This window comes from Alosa alosa, chromosome 14, assembly GCF_017589495.1.
Source record: "Alosa alosa isolate M-15738 ecotype Scorff River chromosome 14, AALO_Geno_1.1, whole genome shotgun sequence".
Lineage (NCBI taxonomy): Eukaryota > Metazoa > Chordata > Actinopteri > Clupeiformes > Clupeidae > Alosa > Alosa alosa.
Genome location: NC_063202.1, coordinates 24,783,555 through 24,796,054, shown reverse-complemented (window position 1 = coordinate 24,796,054; position 12,500 = coordinate 24,783,555). Strand labels below are relative to the sequence as shown.

The 12,500-nt window shown below is 44.9% G+C and overlaps 1 protein-coding gene across 2 annotated transcripts in view; it reads left to right on the top strand.

Annotated features, from left to right (window-relative positions):
- The window catches only part of glrbb (glycine receptor, beta b), a 35,724-nt gene extending 26,415 nt beyond the window's left edge, over positions 1-9,309 (top strand). For both annotated transcript variants that reach the window (XM_048263503.1, XM_048263504.1), the window contains one exon: positions 7,844-9,309. In XM_048263503.1, the coding sequence (XP_048119460.1) occupies positions 7,844-8,140 (297 nt within the window). In that variant the 3' untranslated portion in view covers positions 8,141-9,309. The remainder of the gene's footprint in view (positions 1-7,843) is intronic.
- The last annotated feature ends 3,191 nt before the right edge of the window (positions 9,310-12,500 follow it).

Below are 12,500 nucleotides of genomic sequence, written 5' to 3'. Positions count from 1 at the left end.
GATCTTGTGTGTGTGATGTGACCTCAGTGGACACCAGGTGACCTGGTGTGTGTTGTGTGACCTCAGTGGACACTAGTGGGGGATGGCTGGGATGGTGGATACCAGTGGGGAATTAGGTAGTGCTCTCCAGTGATACCAGTAAAGAGCACTGCCTGTCATATCAATTATTATTAACTGACCTTTTGACCTTTGACCTCTGACCTCTCACCACGGTGATCCTAGGGAGCAAGCAGAGCGAGAGCCTCACACATCACACATGCTCAAGGTCTCCATTACACACACACACACACACACACACACACACACACACACACACACAGCTGTGCTGTGCTGTGCTGTCTCCCATGCTCAAGGTCCCAAACTCAAACCCCAACGTGAACAAATTAGCAGAGATCCTTAAAGAGGTTGTACCGTTCCTGCCACATAGCAGCACATTCACGATGGAGGCAAGCTCTGTCAGATATGTACGACACTACGTCTTATGGATGTGTGTGTGTGTGTGTGTGCGTGTGTGTGTGTGCGTGCGCCGTGTGTGTGCCAAACAGAGTAGAGGGATGTGTTGTTCCTGACAGCTGTGCAGTAGGAGACCTTTTGCTCCTGCAGACACCTTTGAATCTGAATCAAATGGAGCAGACTAGCTTGGCAGGCCACCATTAGACAAACACACACACACATACACAGTTAGTCAGGAAGAAGCAGGAGCTCTCAGCTCATGGAGATGTCTCAGGAGAGAAGAGAGAATGAGAGTCTGAGAGAGCGAGAGAGAGAGAGAGAAGAATGGATAGATACGGGAAAAGAGAGAGAGAGATGTAGATGTGTAGACACAATAGGGCAAACATTCTGCCTCTCTCTCTCTCTCTCCGTCTCAGTAATTCTGCCGGCTTCTGTATGCGTGTCGGATCTGAGTCAGAGATGGAAGTCGCTCAGAGCCGAGCGCCTCCTCTGTTTTCACTGGGGGTGGGGTGGGGTGGGGGTAAGCGTGCAGTGCAGGTCGGCGGCCCTACCAGGATGCCCCTGCCCCTGTCGATGTAATTGCCCCTCTTCCGCTCCCCTGCACATAGCCTGTAGCCTGTGGACCCAAAACAGAGTGCGGGGGGTCAGTCAGAGGGAGGGAAGGAGAGAAGGAGGGAGGGAGAGAGGGACAGGAGGAGAGATACACATAAACAAAGGAGACAGACAAGGGACAGACGGAGAGGAAGAAAAAGAAAGAAAAGTCATAGAAAGATGGAGAGAGACAGATTGAGGTGAGGGAGACGAGAGAGAGGAGGAGAGAGAGATGGAGTGAGACAGAGAGAAGGAGAGAGAGAGATGGAGTGAGACAGAGAGAGAAGGAGAGAGATTTTAAATTGTACTTATATAAACTATAAACTATAATAAACAGTTTACTATAATAAACTTATATAAACTATAAACTATAATAAACACATCTACAGATGTTCAAAGTGCAACTTTGACTGTACACAACACTCGTTTACAACACCATAAGTCTACAAAAGTCTCAAGGTCCTGCATCATCTCATAAAAATGGAAGTCAACCAATACTCTAGCTTTGACTAAAGCTGAAAAGACTGTAACATCATCGCCAGGCATTTGATCCACATTATTTCTCCGGCTGACATAGATGGCCATCTTGGCCTGCCCTAAAATAAGTTCAGTAATTTGCATTCATTCTGTCTGTGTCTTGTGTACTTAAAACCAAGAATAAAAACCTCAGTGGAGAACTCTGCACCATATCCACTAAACAAGTGCTGCAGAATAAGGAACAAAGGCCTCAGTCTAACACACAGTGAGAACGCATGAAAAATTGTTTCTCTTTGAAAACAAAAACTACATTCCTGACCAACACTTGGATTTAAAACTGAAACAAAAGAATTGACAGCCACAGCCCCATGAAGTATTCTCCACTGTAAATCACCCACTCTTTTGGCTAATGGTGGTTTATAAAGTGCTCTTCATTCTGGTCTTATATCTGGGCTCAGTTCAAGAACAGTGTCGCATATTTTGTTAAACACTTTCACACAAGCATGATATAACTGCTTCCCAGTAACAACATAAAAAAGTGATATCGCCTCCTTGGATGAAGAAAACAAATGCACTCTCCTCCAAATTGGGTGAGAGCACAAGCCAAAGAAATCATGCTCATCAGGATTGTCTCGATTGCAGCAGTGGCGGAACAAGTCAGAGCCGGCCCGGGGCGGGGCACATGACCGGGCCCTTTATTAAACTCATCATAACATAATTTTACAACATAGGCTACACATGCCCGCAACAGCGGGTCTTACAAGCGTCAGCGCCACCGAGAGCAACTATGTAATTCTGAAGTCCATCGACCGTACATGAAGTGTAACGAAGAGAACAACAACAAAAACATTAGGCTACATGACCCCTAATAATAAAACAACAATAAATACGCAGCACTATTTGAAGGGCATACGACGAGCCTTGCGCTCCGCCAACTCGTCCACGATGCTCTGTGTATGTCCATTTTCTTTGCTCTCTCATTCTCTATGGTGGGTTTTAATGATCTTTAACTTTGAGAATGAGCGCTCAGAGGTTGCAACGGTGACGGGAAGAGTCAACAATAAAATTAGGGCGGTGCAAATCTCACTGAATGCAGAAGTTACTGCTGGGTGGTTGCATTGGCGGAGTGAGGGGGTGGTTTCGGGGGCTCAAGCCCCGAATCTATTTTCAAAAGCCCCGAATCTTTTTTTGTGTTTTCAATTTCCAACGATTCTTCCCCTCGGTTTCTCTATAAATGTTACAAAATGTAGCCTACTATTATTGAGCAAATATCCCTTACTTTCAAAGCCCAATACTGACAGATAATCTGATTTCCCACACGATGAGTTTAGGCAATGCCAGAGCCGAGATGCGGTTTACGTCATAAACCTGGCAGGAAAGCTCAGAGCGGCGCAGTCAGTTTAAACAGCAAGCCGGTTAGAAAAACTATTGTCAAGGCATTATGCAATTAGGCTACTGTACCCCGGAATACAAAAATAAACTTCAGAAAGACAGAAAGTTTGTTGTACTGTATTCTGTAGTCTGTATTCTGTAGTCTCAATGACCGAATCAGTAGATATACCTGTTGTCAGTTGAGTTCGTTCAATTTATTGTAGGCTAGTAGCCAGGCAAGTATGAAACGGAGATGTAACGTGGCTACCGGCGGGATTTTGAACTTGCATGTTTCATGCATTTTAGGGCAAAAAATACCATGGGATTGATTGATGATTGATCCATTTGAGAAACGTAATCAATTGCGGACGTGCACAGACAGCTCAGACACAGAGCGCATATAGGCCTAGGCCTAGAGCAGGGGTGGGCAAACTGCGGCCCGCGGGCCGGATCCGGCCCGCCAAGCACTTTCATCCGGCCCGCCGAGCATTTCATTTGGTTATCAGGCTGCTTCCTATTTTTTTCCTGCGATAGAGACGACGTTGGTTAGCTTTACTGCAAACTGCTTTTCACTCTCCTTAGAGAACATTATGAGAACATGTTAAACTAAGTTAACTCTTAGTTATCTCCTTTGCAGCAGATCTAACGTGAACATTATGCGATCCATTTAATTGGGAACGCGTCTGCACTCACGCGAGGGAGAGAGAGCCGCAGGTTCCATCTGGCTTGTCATTGTTGATAATTGATATCTCCTTTTTATAAGAAAGTTTTAAAAGGAAATCATGAAGGCAACAGTAGTTCCCACTACTGACCATTTAAAAACTGTGAGAGGGCCCAGCTGTAGGTACAGCACTAGCCATAGCGGAGCAGGCAGAAGATCATTGAGAAATAACCGTGAATTAAAGCGACTGTCTTAAAGCGACAGTGCACAATTTATACATTTGTTAAACAGCATAAAATTAGCAGCATTTTTAAGCAATTCATATTTTAAAACAAATACGTTTCATACTAAATTATAGGCTATAAAAAATGTATTTTTTTTGTGTGTGTGTCGGGGGGTGGGGGGGGTGGTTGTTGTGCGCCCGCCGGACAGTTTTCAAAACCCAATGTGGCCCTTGAGCCAAAAAGTTTGCCCACCCCTGGCCTAGAGGCTACTTTCACTTTCTAGAGCGCATTCATTAGGCTACGTACAAGATGCTTCATACCAAAACAACGATCAAACATTATCAAATGTATCATGACGTGTTGTCACAAAGACTTACTCCAATTAGAAAATCGAAACCAAAATCATGTAGCCTAAGTATTCTCTCATTGACGTAGGAGACAATATCGTTGATCCAATTTTGTAAATTTGCACGTTCAATATGAGAGTTAAAATAAAGCCAGTCATACAGCAGAACATTTTATTCAATATTTTACACCTACTAAATCATCAAAGTAAATTTCAAAACTTTTCAGCAACCGTGAGTCATAACTCGTCCTGACTGGGGCAACCTATAAGCCTAATACGTCCCACTCTGATGAAAATGATTGAAAAGAAACCGCTTTGCATGATCTTAGCTCCTCCGCCTTGTGCCGTGGAGAGGCCCGTCCCACCTTACCCGGAGGTGGGGGAGGGGCGCCCTCGCACCGGGCCCCTGCGGGTTCCCGGCCGGGGGCGTGCCGCACCCCCCGCAGCCCCTCAAGCTCCGCCCCTGGATTGCAGGTAATCCATCTGAGGAAACGTCCAAACGCGCACCCCCAATCACAGGCTCTTGCAAAAGCCAGTATAGGGAGTTATACTGACCCCTGCCTTTGCACATTGAACAGGCCCCAGATTCTGAAAAGACTCCGGTAGAAAGGGGGCAAACCAGAAACACCCACTCCATGAGATGCCATCAAGAAAAGGGACTTGTCCATCCCCAAACCTTTGAAAGTTCTTAGGATTGAGCAGCTCACAAGACTCCATGCCACATCCGTGGGCCCCGCCAAGAGTCTCTTTATGAACTGCAGTCTAAAAGCTGCCGTCCTGCTTTGCAAATGGATAAGACCATGCCTATGGAATCAATTTTGTTTTTTTCAATTGCTAAAACACAATTTCTGAAACCTTGCTCCATTTTCTTAAAATATTAAACACAAATCCTTAGCTTCAAGCACTATTTACAAAATCAAACTTTTGCCTCAAAACAGATTTACCTGTGAACAATTCACCAGAAAATAGAAAACACATTTTTCAAAACATATAGTTCTCAGGGAGAAGTACATTTTTAATCTCAAAACAAATTTCATATTTTTCCGTCATTGTCTTTTGATGAACAAAAACATTAAGTACTTTGCTATGCTCTTTGCATTTTTTTGTTCTTCCTCCTCCTTGTACCCCTATTTATACAGTACTTCATCTCGCAAACTTGTCCTTTGATTCTTGTTTTTTGTTGATATGAACTTGCAACCAGTCCAAATCTATTGAGCAGTCAGTACTGTAAACAGATAAAAGCACAATGTTCAGGGCCATACGATTTGTTTACAATATTGTACAGTATACAGCCTACAATGCACTGTAAAGTGTCCAATAAAAATCCTCTTTCTTGCCCTCCTCCCCTTCCTCCTCGTCCCCCACCTCGCATATGCACTCATCCTCGTCCTCTCACATAGTTTCTTCTATCCATTCTCATTCCAGAGAGAGGAGAGAGAGAGTGAGTCAGAGAGGAGAGAGAGAGTGATGGAGTGAGTCAGAGAGAGAAGGAGAGAGAGAGATGAAGTGAGACAGAGAGAAGGAGAGAGAGAGACAACTAGGAGCAACCACTGAGTCAAAGACAGATGGTGAGAGAGAGATGGAGTGAGAAAGAGAGAGAAGGAGAGAAAGAGAGAGTGATTGAGTGAGACAGAGAGGAGACAGAGAGATGCTGCTGCTTCTCTCTGTCCACCTGCGTCCTGCTGGCTGTCTAAGCGGCTTTGGGTCCCCGGGTCCCCTCCAGATCATGTCTGCTTCCTGGACCGGGGCTTATCCGGTCCTGCATGGTGGCAGAACTGGGTCGGGCGCCATCCATCTGAACAATGTCCTGATCCCGAAGGGTCTGGGACAGCTCCAGCTCCGTCCACCAGAGCTCACCACGTGTACTTCACCACAGCACCACAACACTACACAGCTCAACTCCGTCCACCAGAGCTCACCACGTGTACTTCACCACAGCACCACAACACTACAGCGTCCAGCACCACACCGCCCAACATCACAACACTACAGCGTCCAGCACCACACTGCCCAACAACACCACAGCGTCCAAAACCACAACACCACAACACCACAGCACCACAACACCACAGAACCACAACACTACAGCGTCCAACACCACAGCGTCCAACACCACAACACCACAACACCACAGCGTCCAACACCACAACACCACAGCACCACAACACTACAGCGTCCAACACCACAGCGTCCAACACCACAGCACCACAACACTACAGCGTCCAACACCACAGCGTCCAGGTCTCCACTTATGCCATGTTAATGAAGACACATCGTTTCACTCTAACCAGTGTTACCACTCATACCATGTTAATGAAGACACATAGTTTCACTCTTTTGTGCCTTTAACAAAGCAAACTGTTTCTTTTCTGGAAGCGATTCTGTGGGTTGTAACAAATCCCCTCTCATATTATGTCAGTGTAGAGGTGTTATCTTTGTTCAGTGCCTTGTTCAGACTGCCAGTCCTAATCCCAGGTTTTGGCAAATCCAGACTGTATCCAGATTGACAGATTGCACATGAAATGAAATCCGATTTCTGCCGTTCTGTTCCAGTAGGATTTCTACAGATCTGTCTCAGTCCAGCTGTTCAGGCTTCTCAAGTCGGATTGGAAAAGTTTTCAAAATGTTTTGGGTCATTCGCAATGTGACACGCGACGTCAGAGAGAGGAGAATGCTAGAAACTATGCTTACACTAGTGCTGAAGCTCTGAAGAGTACTGAACTGATTGATCAATTCATTGCATCTATATACTGTCCTCTTTGAACATTCTGAAACAGTGAGTCACCTACGTTGTTGCCACAGCAACCAATGCTAGGCTGGTGATGTCTGGACACACAAATAGCCTACAATCGAATCACTTACAAATAAAACTTGCCGCAAGTGTAATTTATCCAGACAACAAAAAAAGCTCTACTTAAAATTTTAAAATACTCTTTTTTCTTCCTAATCTACAGTATTCTTATCTCACCTTATTTCACCTAACAGTGCCCTGGGAGAAACTGGTGAGATTTTGTTTCAAATGTTGCTTTCCTATGGGGTGTAGTGGGTTATCCAACTCTGAGAGTAAGTTAGGCTATAACAGAGAAGGTTCATGTTTGGACTTTTTGTCCTCATTTTGTCCTCATATCCTAGATATATTTTGCCTGGATGACAGAAGATCCCATAAAACAAAATCAGAGATTTGTTTGGAAACACCTTGTATAGGTTAGAAAACTACAGTACAAGGATTGTGTACAAATATGCTTACTACGGTAAATTAGCACAAGATGCACTTTGTGCACTTCAAACAGCTGTTTTTATTAATTAGCTCATCTGTGCTAATTTGAATCAGCTGGTTTAGAGAGGATGGGAGAAATATGGGCCTGTTTACTTTTGTATTTAGAATGTGTCTTGAGTGCGATCACAAGTGGTTAGCCGACACAAATTGCTGTTTACACATGTGTCCAAGGTGTACAGCTAGAGACATGTCTGACCACTGTCTGCTGTCTGTCTGCTGACCAGATTCTGTTGCTGCCAACGTCACAATCATTAGAACTCCCATTACCCGCGACGCATTAGACCACATTAGCATTTACACTGCAAAAGATATGTGGTCAAATGTGTCTCAGACCACCCCTGCAAGTGAATTGTGATTGGATCACAATGCATATTGCTGATTGTTTACACTTGTCTTTAGAACTGACCACACTCTCTCTCTCTTTCTGTCTCTCTCTCTCCCAGGTGACAGAGACCAGGTGTAAGAAGGTCTGCACCTCCAAGTCTGACCTGCGCACCAATGACTTCAGCATCGTGGGGTCACTACCCCGCGACTTTGAGCTCTCGAACTTTGACTGCTACGGCAAGCCCATCGAGACGGCCGGTGGCCATGGCAAGACGGCCACCAAGAACAACAAGAAGCCGCCGCCGCCGAAACCGGTCATCCCCTCCGCTGCCAAACGCGTCGACCTCTACGCCCGAGCTCTCTTCCCTTTCACTTTCCTCTTCTTTAACGTCATCTACTGGTCTGTGTATCTGTGAGCAGCACACACACACACACACACACCAAACCCTGTGTCTGTTTGGCACTGTGAAATGTCCATGAACATGTACACACGCATATTTACATGCATTTACACACTCTTAGATGTGGACATGAGTAGATGCAGACATACACACAGTTAGACCTAGACACAAACTTCACACATGCTCAGATATACACATGCTCTCTCTTTCTCTCTTGCTCTTTCTCTTCTTAATCTTTTCTCTCTCTTCCTGTCTTCCATTCAAAGCCATTCTGTCCCTTTGGCATCAAAATGAGTGCAGTTCTTCTCTTCCACTTGTGCACTTAGAGAGAACCAACTAAAACTCATCACGTACAAGAGCTAATGCTGCAACAGTGCTTTGGTTTTGTAAATACATGGCATGAAATCATGCTAGCCTCTAAATATTATGGTTTGGGGAGCTTGAAAATAAATTATTTGCAGATAGGAAATAAATTAAATATGCTATATATAAATATATGTTTTGCTATTTTGTTCACATTAGCACAACATATTAAAAAAACAAATCAAACATTATATTATTATCATGCATGCTAGGAAATATTAAATTATATATGAGAAGACATTATTAAATGCTATATGAGATGCTAAAGGGGCTTGGGGGGCATTTGTATTCTATTCTATTTGGTTCGGCTCCTGTACCTGACTTGAATGGGGTTGATGTTGTAGTCCTGAGGGATGGTGTCACTCACTGCCACTTTAGAACTGTGTCTTTTGATGATCTCCCACGTCCAGCTCCCCTCCTGCCAGACATGCGTATGATCTGGTCAGCTCCCCTCCTGTCAAACATGCGTATGATCTGGTCAGCTCCCCTCCTGTCAGACATGCGTATGCTCCGGTCAGCCGCCCTCCTGCCAGACCCTCCTATGCTCCGGTGCCTTTTGGCGAGCCAGCCAGCCACCGACCGAGCAAATCCAGACCTCTCCGCTGTGTTTGTAGAGTTTACAGGGCCAAGAAGACCTAAAGCCTTCTCACTCCTGCCATCACGTCTCTATCTCTCTCTGTGGCTTTCTCCTTACGATAAATAAAACAACACGCTGATGAAATGCCATCCAATCCAAGCCATGTTGTGTATATTTCTATGCATTTATACTCACAATGTGAACTTCTATATTTATCTCAATAAAAAAGGATGCCTATTGCAAATGCTTGCCTTGTGCAGTTGTGTGATTGCTATTTTTGTATTGAGATCCGCAAGCTTGACTTCAACATATTTATGTCATGTCTGTTTTCAACATGAAGTCCTGTCCAGTTTGTTTATGGTGTGATTGTAACACCAATTTCAGACTGAGAAATGTTCTATTGATGATCACAATGCCAAAGCCCCCTTCCATTGTGGTTAAAATGTTGAGAACATACACATTTTAACAGGGATACTGAAACTGTAGTTTTGTTTGTTCAAAATGTTGAAATGATTAGGTTGTGTAGGCTACATTAACTAAGTCCTAGACATCCTAGTAGAATGGTGCTTGGTCCCCAGCAAGCTATGTGTGTGTATGTGTGAGTGTGTGTGTGTGTTTGTTATAGACAAACATAATATACAGGTTCATACACAGCATATAAAGACACACACACAGATGGCAATATACTGTAATATTTCTGCTGTAGCCTACTTTGTGTGTTTTATCAAACTGAAGTGTGCTGTAATTCAGCTGTAACATTTCAAGGGCTCAAGGTCAAGGCCTACTTACAGTATCACAATATTCTAAATCTGATGAGATACATGTTTGCTTCAAAACAGAACCAAGTGATTGATTGGGTGTATAAGTTGTTTGCGACTGGAAAGGCTAGCACTGGGGAGAGAGCCTTCCTTTGAGTCTCGCTTTCTGGCTTTCTTGTGCAAACTTGCTGTCATGGCAACAAAGAGGCATGAATTCTTCAGCCTCTTGGAGTGTTCTGTTTCCTAGGAGACCCATGTTTGGGTTGGGAACAGTGGCTGCAACAACAGCAATATAATTTTATAATTTTATAACAAAACGATAGCAGCAAAGTAATCAGCAACTGCTCATTAAAATGATGACCTCATAGCTAAATAATTATAGCGTATCTAAGCTCTTTACCACAGCAGTATAATGGCACATTACATTACAATTTGCCGCTGTTTTATTGTTAATTGAACATCCTCAGCTGTTTCAGCAACATTTCTCCAATAAAGCTCTTGCAAGTCCAAAGCCCCTGAGCTCGGCTGTCGTGCTGCTCTCTAGTGCCCTCTAGAGGAGTCTGTGCCTCCATGCTGGTCCTGCCACTTGCTGCCTGCGTGAGAGAAACTAAGATTGATCCAGGATGCTCTGGTGGCTGCTGAAGAGATGGATGGAGAGGGGGCCGTTCATCACCCGCGGTGGGAAGCCAGCAGCACATGCGATAACTGAATCCCCTTCCCCTCCCGACACAGCATTTGTCTCCGTTTGGGGGCCCTGCTAATGGCTAATCAGACAAATCCCCCTCACTTCAGCACAAGCCAGGGGTATGAACAGGCTGTCAGGCTACTCATCTGTTACTGAAAAGAATACATATATCACTAAGTATATCACCCTGTACACATAACCCCAGCTGATGATTGCACTGCTCTTGATCAATGGTAATGTGCTACACGGGTGTTTATGAAGCATTTAACCAGAGCTGTGGGTAGTGCCTTTCCTTCCATTTGTCACACACACACACACACACCAACAAGGACCAATGTCGTATGATACACCACTTCACATCTGACTATATCAGCAATGGAAAGCTGTAGCACAACCTGACTGAGTCAGGGCCAAAATCAAATGACAGGAGACAAACAGGATGGAGAGAGAGAGAGAAAGAGAGAGAGAGAGAGAGAGAGAGAGATATTGAGTATGATAGGAGACAAAGAGGACGGAGAGATAGAGAGAGAGAGATTGAATACGATAGGAGACAAACAGGATGTAGGGAGAGGGAATGATGAGGATTGAGGATATAGACACACAGAGAGAGGAGAGAGAAAAAGAGAGAGAGACCAATTAAGGTCCAGCAAACAGTCCACTCCCACTGCTCAAACTTTCAATACCAGTCCAAGGGTACCGGACTTTAATGCTGGATGACGGCCAGACGTCGTTCCTCTCCCGCTGGTCCCCCTGCAGCCCCTGCTCACATTGTCTCCTATCAGCAAGGCCCCCTGCTGGGGGTAAAGCATCTGCCCTCCCCCCTCCCCACAAGACCCCGCTGGTTAACCAGCTCCAGCCTCCATCATGCCGTCTGGCAGCTAATGGAAGCTGAGCGCTCACGGGGGGAAGAGGCAACTGACCGCCGGGTTGAAATGTCAGCGGTGCGAGCCAACAGAGAGAGAGAGAGAGAGAGAGAGAGAGAGAGAGAGAGAGAGAGGGTGGAAGGCAGAGGCGCTCGGAAAAGCTGCTCATTCTCAGAAACAGCAGTGGAGCCAGGCAGAGCAGGGATCCAGTTGGTTTGGAGATGGTGTGTGTGTGTGTGTGTGTGTGGGGGGTGTTGTTGGTGGAAGAGGTGGAGAATCATTTCACCCCAAATTTACTTCTCATTTGCACTTCACAGTGAGCCATGCAGAGGAGCCTAATGGTTTTTACAGGGTCACCTCAGCAGCCCGGAGAGAGCCGGTTAGAAACTTATTGCATGCTGGGGAAACTTCTGGAATGTCATGGCAGCTTTTCGGAATGCTGCAGTTGGCCATTAGCTCTCCTCTCCCTCAATCAGCTGGAGATGCAGTGAGGAGGAGAAAATGGCATACAGTATATAGCGCATTTCATACACTGAGGCAAGAAAACAGAGAATAATACAATTTACAATTTTTAGGGGCCATATTATAGCATTACGCTTTGTCTGTGCTTTTGTGCTTCCATTTGGGTCTCTGATGCTTCTACAAACAATCCCGATAAACACTCCCGAAACAAAACCGTGCGTTGAGTTTAGTCGGAAACTATGCGCTTCTGTGAGCTAGTCAGAAATCTCCCTTATTGAGATGTCACAATAAGGGAAATTTGAATAGTACTACACCCAGAGCCATATACACCCAGAGCCATTTACACCCAGAGCCATACTACACCCAGAGCCTGTAGGGCGCTGACTACCCACCCCCATCTGAAAATTGGGCCTTCGTTGTCATGGTCATTATCATTTTTTTCTGCATGGGTATCAGTGTTGTTTTATGATTTACTCCTTCACTGTACAAATCATGCACTGCTGTCATATACTGCTCTTTCTTTCGTGAAATTCCCTTTCCCGTTTTTGTTGGCCTATTCCTTTCTGAGGATGGCTTGTAATGCTAGGTTTAATCTATTTTCATATCATAGAGATATTTCTTATTACCCATTGTTGAGGACAACTGGAAGTAAATGTCTTTTTTTTCT